This window comes from Letharia columbiana (genome assembly GCF_014066305.1).
Source record: "Letharia columbiana isolate WasteWater2 chromosome Unknown Sc0000003_s0, whole genome shotgun sequence".
Taxonomy (NCBI): domain Eukaryota; kingdom Fungi; phylum Ascomycota; class Lecanoromycetes; order Lecanorales; family Parmeliaceae; genus Letharia; species Letharia columbiana.
In genome coordinates, this window is record NW_023501039.1 from 513711 (window position 1) to 530196 (window position 16486).

The 16486-nt window shown below is 50.1% G+C and overlaps 7 protein-coding genes across 7 annotated transcripts; 3 read left to right on the plus strand and 4 right to left on the minus strand.

Moving 5' to 3' along the window:
- Positions 1–2140: 2140 nt before the first annotated feature.
- Positions 2141–2852, plus strand: HO173_001618 (uncharacterized protein; the record flags this gene model as incomplete). The annotated part of the gene is made up of 2 exons (XM_037303557.1): positions 2141–2324; positions 2389–2852. 2 exons carry the CDS (start codon positions 2141–2143, stop codon positions 2850–2852), a joined length of 648 nt encoding a protein of 215 aa, XP_037169279.1.
- A 167-nt stretch (positions 2853–3019) lies between these two features.
- HO173_001619 (uncharacterized protein) lies at positions 3020–3948 on the minus strand (the record flags this gene model as incomplete). The annotated part of the gene is made up of 3 exons (XM_037303558.1): positions 3020–3218; positions 3273–3719; positions 3767–3948. The coding sequence occupies 3 exons, from the start codon at positions 3946–3948 to the stop codon at positions 3020–3022; spliced, it is 828 nt and encodes a 275-aa protein (XP_037169280.1).
- A 531-nt stretch (positions 3949–4479) lies between these two features.
- On the minus strand, positions 4480–6084 carry HO173_001620 (uncharacterized protein; the record flags this gene model as incomplete). The annotated part of the gene is made up of 3 exons (XM_037303559.1): positions 4480–4502; positions 4554–5427; positions 5482–6084. 3 exons carry the CDS (start codon positions 6082–6084, stop codon positions 4480–4482), a joined length of 1500 nt encoding a protein of 499 aa, XP_037169281.1.
- Positions 6085–6843: 759 nt separating this feature from the next.
- Positions 6844–7966, plus strand: HO173_001621 (uncharacterized protein; the record flags this gene model as incomplete). The annotated part of the gene is made up of 2 exons (XM_037303560.1): positions 6844–7017; positions 7076–7966. 2 exons carry the CDS (start codon positions 6844–6846, stop codon positions 7964–7966), a joined length of 1065 nt encoding a protein of 354 aa, XP_037169282.1.
- A 77-nt stretch (positions 7967–8043) lies between these two features.
- HO173_001622 (uncharacterized protein) lies at positions 8044–10475 on the minus strand (the record flags this gene model as incomplete). The annotated part of the gene is made up of 16 exons (XM_037303561.1): positions 8044–8172; positions 8328–8510; positions 8588–8690; positions 8740–8845; positions 8991–9023; positions 9070–9090; positions 9142–9309; positions 9359–9424; positions 9474–9493; positions 9552–9672; positions 9733–9834; positions 9897–9918; positions 9966–10039; positions 10094–10108; positions 10167–10316; positions 10370–10475. 16 exons carry the CDS (start codon positions 10473–10475, stop codon positions 8044–8046), a joined length of 1419 nt encoding a protein of 472 aa, XP_037169283.1.
- A 242-nt stretch (positions 10476–10717) lies between these two features.
- On the plus strand, positions 10718–12402 carry HO173_001623 (uncharacterized protein; the record flags this gene model as incomplete). Its single annotated transcript, XM_037303562.1, has 2 exons — positions 10718–10744; positions 10798–12402. 2 exons carry the CDS (start codon positions 10718–10720, stop codon positions 12400–12402), a joined length of 1632 nt encoding a protein of 543 aa, XP_037169284.1.
- A 622-nt stretch (positions 12403–13024) lies between these two features.
- Positions 13025–16093, minus strand: HO173_001624 (uncharacterized protein; the record flags this gene model as incomplete). The annotated part of the gene is made up of 6 exons (XM_037303563.1): positions 13025–14876; positions 14927–15092; positions 15211–15312; positions 15363–15549; positions 15609–15917; positions 15968–16093. The coding sequence occupies 6 exons, from the start codon at positions 16091–16093 to the stop codon at positions 13025–13027; spliced, it is 2742 nt and encodes a 913-aa protein (XP_037169285.1).
- Between the last annotated feature and the right edge of the window lie 393 nt (positions 16094–16486).

The window sequence follows — 16486 nt, forward strand, 5'->3', positions numbered from 1 at the left end:
TATCTTCTAGACAGAGAAGACTCACCGGTCTCGAAAGCCTCGAAGTTTTTCCACCTATGAGAAAAGCGCAGCCTTCTTGACAACTAGTAGATACCAACCTACTAAATCACTTGAAAGATTCGAACATACGCGTGTTGCATCATCTCCTCAACCAGGAACTCGTCGGCACCGTAGACCAGGATTCACTGATCCAAGATCGACTTGAAAGTGCTTCCCCGCTCCTGGCGATGATCGGCTGGTTTATTTCCACCAGTCTAAGAGCTTTGACAATGGTCAACTCCAGCCCCCTCTGGCCTTTGGCGGTTGTGACAGTAGAGTGAGCTTCTCCATTTCACGCGCCAGTGTCTCGTCCGAGCTGAAAAACGAGTATCTATCGACAACCTCGTCATCTTACCTTCGTACATTGCATTCGGTCGATCACCGACCAATTAAATACCCAGATAGCCACAGTACGACCAAGTTGCTGAACGTGACCAAGCCATTGTCGGATAGAATCATCTCCGGAAGCACGGGCGTCTCCAAGAAGCTTCATTGCAGGTCCTGCAAGCTATCCCTCGCTACTATGAGACCAAGACCTTCTCTTTGGGCCTGCTCTATTAGTTGGGAAGTACTACTTTCCGATTGTCTTCAGAAGCCCGAGTGTAAAGCATGCATGAGCCTTGACAGTGTGTTGAAATGGCGTCTTTGATTCATGTAGCGATCCTTCGGCTGATAACCAATCAGTGCTAGTCCGGCAAGGAGCAGTCTGGAGCAGTCTTCACTAAGACACCTGCTGAAAAAGCTTTCCCGCCGATCTTTTCTTTCAGTCGTTTTGAAGGTGCCGTATGAAAGTACTCTACTTTTGAAAATTTGAAATATCACTCGCTACAGTTGACTCGGGTTCGCTTGGCAAGCAGGTACCCATCAATCGATGCTGCTTTTTATGGTAGCCTCGGTGAACAAGTCAATTGATGAGTATATCCGCGCTGGAGGGCCAAGAGGATAGATTTTTGGCCGCGCGAGTAGACCCGTCATCTTTTAGTTTCACCTTTTTTCCAGCCAATGGGGTTCTTTTCTCACGCCCGTTGCAAGGGACAATGATGAGCACGGAGCGGCTTGAGGTCGGAACTTACCATTGCCAATTGAATTTTGCCGCGGACAGGGTTCTAGCTGAGTAGCTTCCCAGTTCCCCATCATCTGTACTGAGTCTGTCGCATCCCTTAGCGGCTCCAAGGCGCTTTGGCCCCTGAGGTCCAACGGCTCGTCTTGCCCTTGGCAAAGCTAGGGCGAATCCTCTGCTCATAGATTCGATGTCTTGAAGAGCCATGAAGCAACAAGCGTCAAGGCACTTGCTTTCCTGAAGATCGACAGCCAATTTTTTTAAGAGAAGAAAGTCTATTATGTAGGACACCTTGCGAGGCCATAAAACTTCCTGGCGTACTTGCTATGCGTCATGCATGTTTTCGATGAAAGCGTCTCTGGCCAATGGAACGGCGCCTTATTGGGAAAAAGCATGTCGTCTCTCACAAAGGCCAGTTCCTCATCCCAGACCACTTGTCTGTCACTTCAAGTCATGTCTGGGGCGTCGAGACTGATATCCATTGATCCCACCCAAGCTTTGCGTGTGTCGTTGTGCAGGCAGCGTTTGAGGAATCGAGCGGTAAGATCCGTCGCCGGTAAGACAATGGTCTTTCGCTGGTACAACAGTGGCTCCGCTCCCGGTCTCACTCTGCTATATACAGAGAGAAGTGCAACACGTAGGTCCTCGTAATCCGATAGGTCTTCGTTCGTTGGCTCATCATCGAAGTCGTGGTCGTATTCGTCATTCATCACTGACGGTGTACGGAAATACTTTGCCAACTACTAGGCAGCAACGATAGACCATTCATCGAATCCTCCAGCGGCAGATCATGGAAATGGACACAACGGTTAAGGACTCAGCGTCACCCACACAGAACAATCTCTGCAAGCCTTGGCTTGGAAATGCTTGATGCTACCGTCGTTATCTAATCCGACTAGGTAGGATGTACGGAGCTAAGGTATGTCCGGCCTTGCCGGCGTCATGATGACGAACCAAAAACATTGACATCTTTAACTGACCACCATCTAGGCATTTTGACTATTATAATTGCTCAATACCAACTGATTTAAACGATTCGTAATGGCTCCAGCAACAGAACTCGCCACGTTTCCCATTGCAAGCGGTGCAGCAGTAGAAGATCCCAACTCTTCAGCCGGAAAGGTATGGCAGTCAACGTTAGACACCGTTTCGCAACAGGACGGCTTTCAAAGATTGTACTGGGGCCGAGAGGTCGAGAACCAGAGCGTGATTCAACTCTTCATTGGTTAGATCAAACCCTCAGCTCTTTCACAACGACCAAGGCAACTGACACCCTCGGTTCCCCACAGATTGGGACTCCTTCGACGCCCACAAAAACTTCATGGCTTCCCCTACCTACGGCCCCTTCGCCAAGCATCTCATGACCATCGTCGACGGGCCCTTGTCCATGTATCACGCAAACTTCACCCCTCACCCTCCCACCGCCGCCGTCGGCACCGCCTCCCCCGTCACCGAGGTCCTGACCTGCTACTTTGAAAAAGAGGACGACGGTTTCGAATCAAAGGTGCACCAGCTCATCAAAGTGATTTCGGAGAACGCCGAGGGTTTCAAGGCCGCATCAGGAGGGTGGGTGATTGAGGACGTGGAATACGAGGGGAAGAAGGGGAAGGCGTATGTGGGGGTGCTGGGATGGGAGAGCGTGGAGGCGCACATGTCTTTTAGGGAGACGCAGGCGTTTAAGGATAACATACATTTGCTTAGGGGAGACCCGTTGGGATTGGAGGTGCATCATACGAAATTTGCGGAAAATTAGAAATAGAAAGAAACTAATGCGGAGGCATGAAAGAGGTAACAGGATATCAGAAGCAGCAGCAGCCTAAGCCTACGATGTTATGAATAGAAACTGTCTCAGCCAACACGTTGTCTTTCCAAGCGATGACAGGCAACGGTTCTCATCAGGCAAAATGCCAATTGAGCTCCTTACTCCTCCTTCAGTACCTCGACCCCCTCACACATAGGCGCCAAGCGATCATGCTCATGATACCTCCTACACCTCTCCTCATTATCCCTCCACGGCGCCGCGTCCTTGCCCTTTCTCTTTAACCTCCCCACCAATTCCCTCAAGAACCTCTCATCCCAGCTATCAGGATGTCCTTGAACCAGCGCGTCCGTCTTCTTCCTTCACCACATCATGAGCACTCGCACTACCAACGGCGCAGGGGTGTCATCTTACCACGCAAACAAATCAACCACCAACTCCTTCAACCCACCCATTTCTTCCTCGCCTCCCCACAAAGATCTCGTATCGTCCGGCGTCGGGACGCTATTGGTCTCGTCCGCCCTCCACCCGATCTCATCCACGATGCTATTCTTCAGTGCCGTGATACCGAGAAAGCTCGCCAGCTTCCAAAGCTTAATCAGCTTGAAATAGGCCGGATGGGGCCCATCTAGGCTCTCGTGGGTTAGGGTGCGTGTGTAGAGCCATTGAGCGAAGTATTCAAAATCTGTCGGATTGCACTCGGGTAGGGAGAGGGTGGAGGTAACAGATTCGCGGAAGGAGTAGGCGGGGTTGAAGGCAGCGGAGAAGAAGGGAGAGATCGAGCAGAGGGCTTCGAGATGGAGGTGGAAGGGGTGATTGGTAGGGCCAATCGCGAGGGTAACGGGTGTCTTGAAGAGATGTCTTTCTTTGTTTAGTGCGCCGTCGAGGCGAGTGCTAGGGAGCCATACCTCGTTGGGGTGGACGGAGTGGGTAGCACGATGGTTTTGGGTACGGTAGTGACGATTTCCTTCGTCTTAGTAATGTGTTTCTTCTTCGCAGGAACCTCATCGAGCGTAGTGATACCATGCATAGTAGGCGCTATCTTGGTAGATAGTCGTTCGAAACGAATATTACTTGATAAGGAAATCATGTTGGCAGGAGCGATGAAACAGGTACCTTGAAGGTAGAACGCAAGACGTAGTATGAAATTTGTATTCTGGGGTCATGGTGCTGATGACAAGATCTCTTCGAAACATGCTGGAAGCAGGGAGACGGATCAGTATTCGCATTACAGGACAGCAAAGAAATGACCGCAAACATGGATGAAGGTTCAAGTCTTCGAAAATTTGAACTGAGAAGATGATGGCAGCTGCCGAGACATAGCTTCCTCGGTTCCGCGTTAGCGAGAGCAGCACCGCTTCCGGAATGACAGAGTTGCAAACATTGTAAATCCCACAAGCGGCGGCATTAGCTGTGCGCAGTGCTACGGGGCGTTGCTGCAAAGAAGACGCATGCGGACCCTAGTACTGCAACGAACGAATAAACATTGGTTAAAGGGATTGACCCTGAGCACAAGCCATTTTAGAAAACGCCAGGTAGCTGTCGGCTACAACATTCCTGGGGTCGCCCATCACAACAACCGGCCTCAATCAAATTCGTAAACGCAGCACCCCCTGACCCTCTAGATCCGATGCTTTTCACTCTCTATTGCGATGGTCAGTTTGGAGTCAGTGCGCGTTTGTGGGAAAGACTTACCGAGTCTCGAGTAGAGCATATAAAGCGCCATCTGATTGCACTCGGAGGTTCCCGTGATAGTGACTAGTCGCTCATTGCTGTTATCCTGCGGTTCATTTATCTTGATCACGCTGCCGCTGAGCTGTCTGATCTCGTTGATCTTCGCGCCACCTTTCCCAATGATAGCGCCGACCATGTCGTTAGGAATGAAGATTTGCTGAGTCAATGGCTGACCTGGCACCATGCCTTGAACGGGTTGCGCTGGTGGTCCGGCATGGCTATGGGTTGGTTGATGGGCTCCGTGCTGTGGAGGTTGATGTGGCCCAGCTCCCGCATAACCTTGCTGAGGAGAACCGCCATAGTGGACGGGTGCTTGAGGCTGTTGCTGGGGTGGCTGACCATGAAGATATGGCACGCCATAAGGGTTTGCAGGCGTACGTTGTGGCTGATTGTTGTGTCGTCGATAGTTGTCAGGATGACCATATTGGCCTCCAGCAGGCTGAGGCACGTAAGGGACGACTTGCATACCGCCGGGAACGACACCAGCAGGTCCTCCGCTTCGAGTAGCATACGCCGAAGCTGCTGGGCCACCGAAGCGCTCGGTCAGCTGCTCCACAAGCGTCTGTCCAACATAGTAAGTAGCAATGTGCACAGCATCTGCGACACCGAGAACGACGAGAGATCGTTCTGTGGAGAGAGGCAAGCACGAGTCGGATGCGTTGAGACGGGCGCCAGATGCTTCCTGAATCTCACGAATGCGTACGCCAGATTTCCCGATGATAGAGCCGATCAGGATGTGAGGAACGAGCAGACGTAGCGGATACGTCTTGGACTGGGAGGTAGAAGGAGCCTCAAGGGGCTCGTTGTTCAAAGTCCGTATGATAAGCCCGAAAGCCTATGTTTGTCAGCATTAGAAAACATGTGAACGGCGAAAAAGATGCCGTCGTACCTTTGCTGTTGCGTCCACCAAACCACTAACAGTCAGGACCCTCTCTACCGCACCTCGAGAATAATCACTCACGGTACACTTGGCACCAGAAAAGCGACGGATCTGAGAAACGTTCTCTCCTCCTTTGCCAATAACCGTGGCAGCTTCAGCGCTTGAGATCACCGCACGAATGTGAAGCCAGCCAGTCTCATCCTGATGCCCCTGATGTTGCATAGGTCCTTGTGATGTAGCTCGATCGTATTGGCCACCTGTGGATTGTATTGGCTGGGTTTCCAGCACGGACGCTGCCGAGGGACCTGCTCCATTAGGTGCATCCGGCACTACCGTATCGCCCTGGGTATCTGTGTGTCCATTCGCGACAGGGGCAGCGCCAGATTCAGCTTTGACTCCCTCAGTAGAAGCAAGTGGAGCATCTTCATTTGCTAAGGTCGTGCTGGTCTTTGCGTCTTCGTCGGTGCCCTCGTCTTCCTTGACTGCCTTGTCGAGAGCAGGACGTTTTGCGTCAGGCTGATCTGTGGGACCGGATGGAGAAGATTCGTCATCGAGAGGGCGCTTCTGGTTGGCCTGTGGAGTCGCTGCGAGTGTTGATGGTGATGCCGACATGATTGCTAGATGTTAATGGTATACAAGAGTCGATCGGATCAGGGAAATCAGTGAGCTTTTGGTTGGTTTGATATCTTGAATTGATCGTCTATGTACACCAGTGATTTCCAATGAAAACTTGCTGGTGCTGATACAGACGGTCGCTGGACAGGGCGAGGTGTATTGTGGAATTTGTGAAGCGAGGGAGAAGATCGTGATGGAGAGAGTCGGGGTAGGTGGTGTGTTGGATTGAGGTAGAGGATGAGCGGTGACGGAAGATTTTAGCTGCAAACGCAGGATGAGGAACAGACTGTGGTATGGTGATTATGGAAGGCGAAGAGGTGTGTGTAAGGTGTTCGTGAGGAGGAATAGCTTGATGAAACGCTGGACGACTGCCAAGGGAGACCTGCGTGGATGTCCAGTGGACCAAACCTTCTGCTGGACCTCGATTATCAGTAAGGTTTCGAACGTGAATGTGAAGCTGAAGCCGATGTGGAGTGATCAGTCTGAAAGCAAACAACGGACCCCCGTGGTGAGTAAAGTTGTTGTCGAAGAGCTGATGGGTTAGATCAGAAACGTGAGAAACGAGGGAAGGAGCGATCAATTTGTTGAAGCTGAGGCTAACTCAGACTAGCAGTGCGCACTAGTCCTTGCCGGGTTAAGCTCAGCCCTTGAAAGCTCTTGGCATCAAAGCGCGCGTGAGAAAAAGCGTGTCCTTGAACAGCCTACTTGGTGCACATATATGGCTTCAGTCTCCCGTGTTTAATTCATTAGATACAAATGGCTATTGAATCGCAATATTTAGGAAAGCTTCAAGAGTATGTCACAAAGACAAAGGACATAGATTATGGCCAAAACAATGCAGATGGAGATGAAGACTACGCAGCCCGTCTTTGCAAGAGCCTACAGTCCCTGCAAAATCAAGTCAAGCAGCATGAAGCCGCCCTGGAGAGGGTGAGTGCATTTAGAACGCAACTGATGGCTAGCTTACTCTGCTGAACAACGTGGTTAGCTACGTGCAACAGCCCGTGCCGTTTCCGTTGATGAACCGTCTGAAGATTCCCGCCAGCGTCTGCAGCAGCTTCGAACTGTTACAGCCGCATATAGATCCCTCACTCCCTCTGAGCCTCTCCTCCCCTCTCCCGACTCGCCATTGCCCGCCCTCCTCGCTCTCCGCAAAACTCTGAATATGGTGGACCAGAGCAAAAGTGCAATCACAGAGACCAAGGATAATGTTTCCAAATCTCGAAAGCATCTTCGGCAAGAAGAAGCTGATTTGAGGGATGCCCGGTCCATCACACAAGCACTTGAGGGAAGGATCGAGAAGCTTCGATTGGAGAACGAAGAACGATCGGAAAAGAGCACCGAGGAATCGGCCAATACTATAATTCAAGAGCAGCAGCAGCGAAAACGCCACTACATGATGGCACTCAGGGATCTAGTGAAAGCTTTCAACAAGTTTGTCGATGAGCAATTGGCCGCGATGCTAGCAGCTGAAGATCTTGGTGGTCCTACAGTAGGCGATTCAGTAGAAGTAGATGAGGAGATGTTGAAGGCAGGCTTCAATCAGCAAGGGAGAGCGAGAAAGATGGACGCAGATATTGCGAGGACCGAGGCAAAGCGGAAAATGCGTAATGACGAGATCTGGGGTTCCGAGAATGGTAATGAAGATGAAGAAATTGGTGTACGAAGTGAGAAGGAGGCCGCCCTGGCAAGTTTCCGAACCCTGACCGAAGACCTTTTGAACGCCGCTGCTGGAGATGAGGATTCAGATTCCTACATCAACATATCGCGAGAGTCGGCAGCTGTTCGGTTTCTGGTTCGAGCGAAGGTCGCGCAATTTCATACCGATGATGCAAGAAAGCTGCGACTGGTAGACTTCGGCCGAGGATGGGACAACTGACTTTTGATACGATCGAAATGTGCGACGTTGAACCTTCAGACTCAGTAACACTGTTCATCCTATACTAACACTCCTCGCTAATCAATCGTATCGTCCCTCAGAGCAAACAGTTGCTTCATGACCTCATTGCTCTTAGAGAACAGGGCCTCATGATATAAAGTATTGGTTATAAAGGTCTTGCAATTCTTGATCTTCGAAGCTGCGTCCTATACAGATTCCGATGTCAGTATCCTACTTGAAGGCAATTGTCGAAGCAATGTGACGGCTCGAGGGTTATCAAGAGCCTTTTGTTCCCGAAAAAAGTCTTGCAACTTGAAAAGCGATCCGCAACAAGAAGAATTTGCTCCTAATATGTACATACCCTAGAGAGATCGAAGTGCACCAACATGTCGTCAACATAGACGGCCGAGTATATGGGGACTTCGTTTTTGGCCAGTTGTGCTTCGTCATATAGCTCTGGCCAGTCCTCGGCATGCGCAAGTAGGTCAGCTGTCTCTTGCAGGTTGCGAAGCTCATCGTAGTCTTTGAACATGTCTCGAAAGACCTATGTGAAGGCTTCAGCTGGCCATGCGGAGGAGCACAGCTAATGTCTGGTTGTCAAGCCAGCGAACTTTTGCTTACCATCTCACCGGTGAAGAGTACTGGCTCTGGACCGTCCACAGAGACCCTCTGGAATTCAGGGATGTGCGACATCACACGATCTGCCGACCACCGGGTTGGATGCCTCAATCTCGTTCAGCATAATCTTGGACTGGGGGAACAAATTTTCTTACCCTCTCGCATATATAGGCTCGTGAATCAATGCAGACAGTGGCATTGTATCGAATGGCATCATTTCATCAAATGCTGCGAGTGTGGGTCTAGTGAAGAAGCCGAATTCTTCGTGTTCTCAGAGTCAGCGTGCATCTTTGGAGGTAGGTGTTGGGTTATAAAACCAATTTTGCAAGTGAACTACTGTTGAGACGTGTCTTACAGCTCATGGTATTACAGATATAAAGAAGATGACTCTGAAAAGTAGACTTACGATTTAAGTCGCTCGTCAAGCGGCATATCATATCTTCACATTTGGTTAGCTGAAAACTGGCTGCCCAGATTGTGCTTACCATGCACAATGTCCATGGTGCCTAGTCTAGGTCAGCTATATGTCCAAAACGCTAGGATATGGCCGCGGTGACCGTGGAATGCAAAATAACTTCCAAGCTGGCGTAATCGCAACACGGAAAAGTTCCCACCGCTCGGTAGTATGACGCTTTCTTTCTGGATGTACCGGATGATATCCTTGACTCGGTGAATGTCTTCGATGTACTTCTCATAGTACGCTTTGTTCCTTTCGGCAAGCCTGCCTGACTTCGTGTTGGCTTGTGCCCAATCTCTAGAAGAAGGAAAACTAACGGAACTGGTATTTGTATATTATGTCCGGGTCTTTCACCAAGGGGGGAAGACCAGCACTGATGAAGACTAATGTATCGGTCAGAGTTGGTCGGCTCTTTGTGAGAGGTAAGATCACCTTCTTGGAGTCCTTCAGGACTGTGGATATCGTAATTAGTATTCGTCACAGCTGTTGCATAGATATTGGAATACCAACAAATTCGAAAGGTAGGTTCCGCAGCAGAAGCCACCAAAGCTGACGCCCATGATCGTCCATTTCTTCTTTTCTGCCGGATAATCCGCTGTCAAAATCTTGCGAATTGCTTCGCAGTCCATGACTGAAGCACTCTTCGTTAGTCACGCCTTGTACTATGCTAGGACTCGATTGATGGACCTACCAATGCTGTCTGCTCTAAAATTCTTGAGCGATGCCGCTTGCTTTGCAGGTCCACCTTCAGTTGCGAGTGTTCTCGCTGTGACTGTGCTGCTCAAACCAGTGCCTTTGAGCAAAGCGAGTCAGCTCCGCGTACGAAAACTTTGAGATCTGAAGGCATCTGGATACCGCGCTGATCTAAGAATAGAATCTGACTTGTTTTAGAAAAGTCTGCAGTAATATTAGAGCAACGCAAACCTGATACCCCTTATCGAGAAGAATGTCGGTCCATGGGTAATATTGCGGGCTTTTACAAGGCATGCCAGGTCCACCTTGTCACTGATCAGCGTTTCGCTCAGAGAGGGAGGGCATGGCATACTACATACCCTGCAGAAAGAGGACTGTAAAACAACCATAAGTCAATCGTACACCAAACCATATAAGTCGAAAGATGCGTACGCCAGGGAGGCTGCTTGATCTCCGTTTTACTTATGTCTACTGGCTTCTCAAATCGTTTCACACTTCTAGCAAACAGGCGTAGACTGCCATCTTGCGCTTTGGAGTAGTTCTTTGGTACTTCGAAGAAGAGCTCAGAGACATTGAGCTTTCCTAGAGATTGCATGAGTCTGTGATAATGATGATAGGCTTTCCCTTATCCGGACCTGGCATCTGGTGGGTTCTCATCCCCAAGAGCTTTGCAGCAGGCATGTTGCCTTGAGAAGATTCGCCCGTAGGAGGCACCAACAGCATTTGCTCTAGCTTCGCCATTGCAGAATTTGCGAATCTCCTCAATGGTATCCTACCTGGACATTCATCATACGACCCGTCAAAAATTATCGTCATATAATAGTTTACGATATCAATACTAGCGCATGGATATATTACGATACTAGTACCAGCATGGTGACGTCCAGTGACTCTGAATGATAATTCCCACCTAGCAAAACATCCGACCACCATGATAATCAGGCAATCCACGACTCTTCAACACACACCTCTACGGTTCGAATATGGATGACATAGCAATATCTTTAGAGGTGAGCAGCAATTTGTCTTTATTCCGAGGTTGTTTGCTAACGGCTGTATGCAGAAAGAGTATTGTCCGCCTCTAGATCCCCCACTATTCTACTCTTTCTTCTTGGAATATGCCGATAAGGAGGTGTCGCTCAATGGACTACGCGATAAACTGGATATCGTGAAAGAAATCACCCTGACCACGGACGATGCGGCATTTGACCCCTCGGGAACCAGTGGCTTTCATGATGATACGACTTCACATGAGTCGTCTGAGCGAGCGCAATCATGGCACGGAGACATACTATCCGATTCTACAGTGGACACGGACCTTACAAGCGTATCCCAGGCTTTGGATTCGGTCAACTTCGGAGGTGATACAGCAGAGAACAAGCAAGCAGATGGAATGGACTTAGACAAGGGACAATATGACGACTGGCTCGAAAGCTTGTCGCCTTCGGACAAAGCTATGAAGTTGAAGGATATAGTTTGTGGGGCCAAGGATTTCGATATAGGCTACATCCTCCGGAAAAATGGCAACAGCTATCACAAGGCACTGGATGAACTACTAACCCAGGCTCACCTTGAAGAAGAAGGCCTTAAAGAGAAGGGTATCGAGGCTTTCACGGGACCTATGATGAGCAATCGAGAGCGTAGAGCCTTGAAGGAGCGGGAAAAGAGGCAGAAGAGGGGAAAGAGGCAGCCAATCCGCCGGACGAGCTCAACATCTGCACTAGAGTCGACTCGCGACAATTCCTTGTCCTCTAATCAATGGCTACGAGTAGATGATAGTGTCAAGTATATTCATGATCGGACACACATCTCTGCTGAGTTCATACGGTCTACCTATCACAGCAGCGGTGCCACGCTCCCTTCCACGATCGCCGCTCTCTGTGCCTCGAAAGATCGAGAAGCCTTCTCAAACCCCTGTCTTCCAGGCGCACCGCTTTCCGAAATCGAAGCACACGCTAAAGAGCTCTCCATGGAGTTTCCCCCCGGGCTCCAATATCCCCAAGCCCTGGCTCTCATCAAGCTGACGTACCCGTCTACTACCTCCGCTCGAGAGCTGGCACTTGCGCTCACATCTTCGTCAAACGTCCCATCGACCTCAACAATAATACCCCAGTATATCCTACGCCCTCCCTCTCCTCCCTCCACATCTTCATCTACGCCCTCGCTCCCAGGTTCCTACGTTCCCCTCTCCGACCCCAGAGCCGCGGCTCTCGCTTCAATCCGCTCAAATGCCCAAACACAATCCCGATCCGCCTTCCGAAAATCGAAATCCGACCGCCTCATGGGCGCCGCAGCATCCCACTACAGCTCCGTCGGTCGTGACGCCAACGCTGCTCTCCGCCAGAATGTTGCAGCCCTTGCGGACGCACGAGTATCCTCCCAGTCTAAGCCTGGAGAGGTAGACCTGCATGGTTTGAACGTTAAAGACGCGGTGAGGGTTTCGAGGGACAGGGTTCAAACGTGGTGGGAGAGCGAAGGGAGAGAGTGGGCGAGGGCGGGGAAGGTTATGAATGGCGGTGGCTTGAGAATCATCACTGGAGTAGGCCGTCACAGCGCTGGAGGTAGGGCGGTGTTGGGACCGGCCGTGGGTAGGATGTTGAATGATGAGGGGTGGAAGGTTCAAGTTGGGGAGGGGTTGGTGAAGGTTGTGGGCAGAGCGAGGAGGTGATGTTCCTGGAAATACTGACATTTTCGAGGAGTTACTTGGTCTTTTTTGCATTTAACATGGTGTTTGAAGTCATTCGGATACCGCTGTACGAGGCTGATGTCAGGTTGGATATGAGGCCTAATTAGTGAGGATGTCTCTGTCATTGGCACCGCCATTTGGATACCATAGGATACTTACCTGGACCTGGCATGTTATCATAATCAATGAGTCAGAACAATAACAATATATACCCTCAGAAATTCATGTCCTGAGTGGTTGTGACTTAAATTTCACTGCTTCTCCAAAGTGCTCTTTGACAGGGAAGTCTTTCTAGAGGTTGGCCACCTGCCGGGCAGCGGCCGTTTATGTAGGCATTCAAACCGCAGGGAACTCAAGCTTTCGGATATGTCAATCGAGTGGGGGACAAGGTCTCTATAGAGATACATTGGTTGACGGATCATTTCAAAGGCTTTCCAAAGAATCATAATCTTGCCAGATTGAGTTGCGAAAATATATCCAACCAGAAAAGTAGTACTCATTCACACCCATACACTCACTATCCTCTCTATTACGTTCAGGGTCACCCAAATCCCCTCTTTCAGTTTCAGTTTCTCTTCCTCTTCCTCGATCTAATCCTTTGACCTTATTTTCCATCACTCTCCACCTCTCCACTAGCTCCCTTACTCGCATCATCCAGATCCAAACTCTCTTCCTCCTGCCTCGGCCTAACGGTCTCGATAGAGCACGCTCCATCTTTGAAAAAAACCCGCAAACCCACCACGCACACTGCGTTCCAAGGATCATTCTCAAATTCTGTATTGTCATCCGCACCGTCCATTGGAGAAGGGTCATCTTCTTCTGCAGCGTCGTCCACTTGGGTGGGGAAGTCAAGGACACTGTCGATGGAACTTTCAAAGGAGGCGTCAGAGTCGTATTGGTAGTCATCGATCGGCGCAAGACTGGAAGGGGCAGCGACGGATGGGGCAGGAGCTTCACTAATAGGAGTGGGGGCCCCATTGACCGTGACGGAGGGGATTGATTTCAGTGCCGCTTCGAATTGTCGGGACTTTTGGGCAGCAGAATCTTCGGTCGACGTGGCTGCATCCTTCTCTTCATTCTTAGGAGTGACAGAGTTATCCTCTGCCAAAGTCCCGTTGGTGGGCTTAGATTCCTCGGCTATGGTTCCAAGTGGAGCTCCATTAGTAGGCTTGGACTCATCAGCTTTGGCTTCGGACGGAGGTTTCGGCAAGGGAGCTTGGTCCAGAGTCGGCTCGCCAGTCTTGTCTTCTATTGCACCGGCTGCGGATTGCTTCTCGAGCTCGGTTTCGACTCCTGGGGCCGTCGTTGTAACGTTGACAGCTTCAGGGGCAATAGTTTGATCAGTTTGAACAGCAGTGGCATCACCAGCAACAGTCCCTTCAGCCCGCCGAGATCCTCTACGTTTTTCGGCCTTCTTGCGCTCATACTCTTCTCTTTTCTTAGCGTGGCGCTTCTCTCTGGCCCTCTCCCGCTTTCCATGTTGCCAGTTCTTGAGCATGTCTTCGCGTTTCATCGCACATTGCTTTTTCTTCTCCGCAGCTTTTCTCTTCGACTCTCCCTTCTGGCGCTCTTGCTTTTCAGCCTCGGTCTCTCGGATCTCTCCTTTGGCATGAGCAAGATCATAGGCAAGTCCTGTTTGAATCAGTTTATTCTGCCTCAATTTGACATTCTTTCTGATGATGTCCTCGGGGGTATCATCATCCTGATAGCGGCGAGCAGTAATCTTCATGAGCACAGAATAGGTACCGGGGTCCAATTCTAAATCTGTGCTGACCGAGCGACTCATGGAGTAATTACCATGGCTGCGAACGATGTAGTCCTGCTCGCCATCTTTGTCCAATCTGAAATGTAACTCGAACGTGTACTGCCCTTGCAATCCTTTGTAGTAGCGATCATCCAACTGAGATAGGACAATTACAACAGGGCTTCGCTTTGTGAGCGTAACGCTGAATTTGGTCTTGTTGTAGTCTGCACTCCAAGGAATGTCGACCGAGGTCCACTGCTGCGTGATCTGCCAATCCGGCCCAAAGAGTCGAGTTCTATCAAAGCTCGAATATTCGCGTAGAAGGTCCTCGTAGGAAATCCAGAACTGTCCATCATCGCCAAACCTGTGATTCAACAACTCCATCCATTCCGGAGTCCATTGTTCCGAACCGTCGCTCCAGGCACCTCTCCATTCACCCTCGCCCCAGGGGTTTCGCACTTTCAACAGTCTATTGCCTTTGATCTCTCTAGCTTCCATGATCGAATACGCGTGCATGCGTACGATGTTCTCTCTTGCGCCATACGAAGATGCTAAATCTGATCCTTGCCATTTGTCGAAGGTGCCCGCAGCACAGCTGAATAAGAACTCCTCGTTTACTTTCATGATTTCCTCCCAAAATTTATCCTTATTGAGAACGTCCGTTGTGAAGAGTTCGGTAGTTACGCCCCCAGTCAGGTCCTCGATAGCTTCGCTGGATGATGTCAGCAATTCAGTTCAGTCAGGTCGAGGGACTATACTTACCCTGTAAAGCCGCCGTCTATAGCACTGTAGTCTCCATGAGCTTTGGCAAATGCCTTTTCCAGCAATGGTAGCCATGTCTCATTCTCGCTACTACACTGTGCGAAGTAGAGAGCTTTGGAACCGGTTTGGTTCACTTTTCGATACCTTTTCTCTGCATCACCTCTGTCTTGATGATCTCAGAGTCAGCGTTACTCTTTCGGGAGGAATTTTGAGACGCGAGACATGTCTGATGACTCGTAAGACAGCATGAATGGGGAACAAATGCCTCGGAAAGTATGACATACTGACGATCCAGAAGACTCGCTTTTCCTCGTCTGAACTTTCCCACCAATCGGAGGCGATCAGGTAGAGTTTGTCGTCAATTATGGTTTGAATCCACTCCCCATCTGAGATAACTTAGCCTCCTCACTGCGAGACGAGAGTGATTTGCACTTACCTCGGTGGAACACAAAACCGTATACGCCCACCTCTTCGTCTCTAGCAACGCATACATTGTTGACCAAGTCTTTCTTGTTGCAAAGAGCACACAATGCAGATAGGAACCAGCAGTCGCCGTTGAATCCTTGACGAACATCGCTAGCGGTAGCACCCTCTTCAAAGAACACAGGATTTTCGAAGATATCCTGAGACATGTTAGGAATTGGATGGCTGTAGAAGTAGAACAAGGATGTAGAATGCTAACGGGAATTCGTTTCACTGATTTGGGATAAGTCTTGTCTGGAACCTCACCCAGAGCATCCAAGCAGTCTCTTCGATTCCGCTTCAGGTCAAACTCGATATCGAAATGAGGATCTCGGTATTTGTGGTTCACACGTCGACACTCCTTCGCTATCTTCTCTACAGCATGTTTGCATTCCGCATCTGCTTGATCGTAAGACTTCACAGCGATCTGACCGTTCACAACGCCCTTGGTATTCTTGGAGGCTTTGGTTTTGGCGTAGATATCAGCTGGCAGGATGCTGTGTACCTTGCCAGGGAACTTTGTGGTAAACTGGTTGCGAGCGATGAGCTTGATGTATGTACAAGATGAGAGGTGCGTACCTTCTGCCAGAACTCGTCCACGCCCCTCTGGGGCAGCTGCTTCCTTACTTTGACAGGAGACTCCTGTACGGACTGTGGTGCTGGCTGGGGATTCTCAAAGTCAGCGGCCTCGCCGGGTGCACTCATAGTGTCAGTGTGCGAGGGAAGCAAAAGACCTTATTGGTTCAGGAACGTATTAGATTTCTATAGACTCCGCGGCTGCTTCGTAAAATAGATGCGGCGGAAGTGGAAGTCAAGGCTGCTGAAGGGGAGTCCGCATCAAGGCTCTCACCAATGCTGGGAGACATCGGAATCAACAAGAAGCTTCTACATGTCAGCGGGCTAAAGCCCAAGGGCTGAAGATTCATGCGGCTCAAAGCGCCCCTAGCAGAGGGTTCTAGGTAAGGTAGTTGGTAGCAGCGCCGGATCCAGTAGGTACATAATCTTTGCCTCAAGCCTGCATGAGCCGATCTGCAGGCCAACGTCTAGCGGAACCCCGTTTCATCCAGCGACTGACACAAGGCTGAGCTTGCATATTGA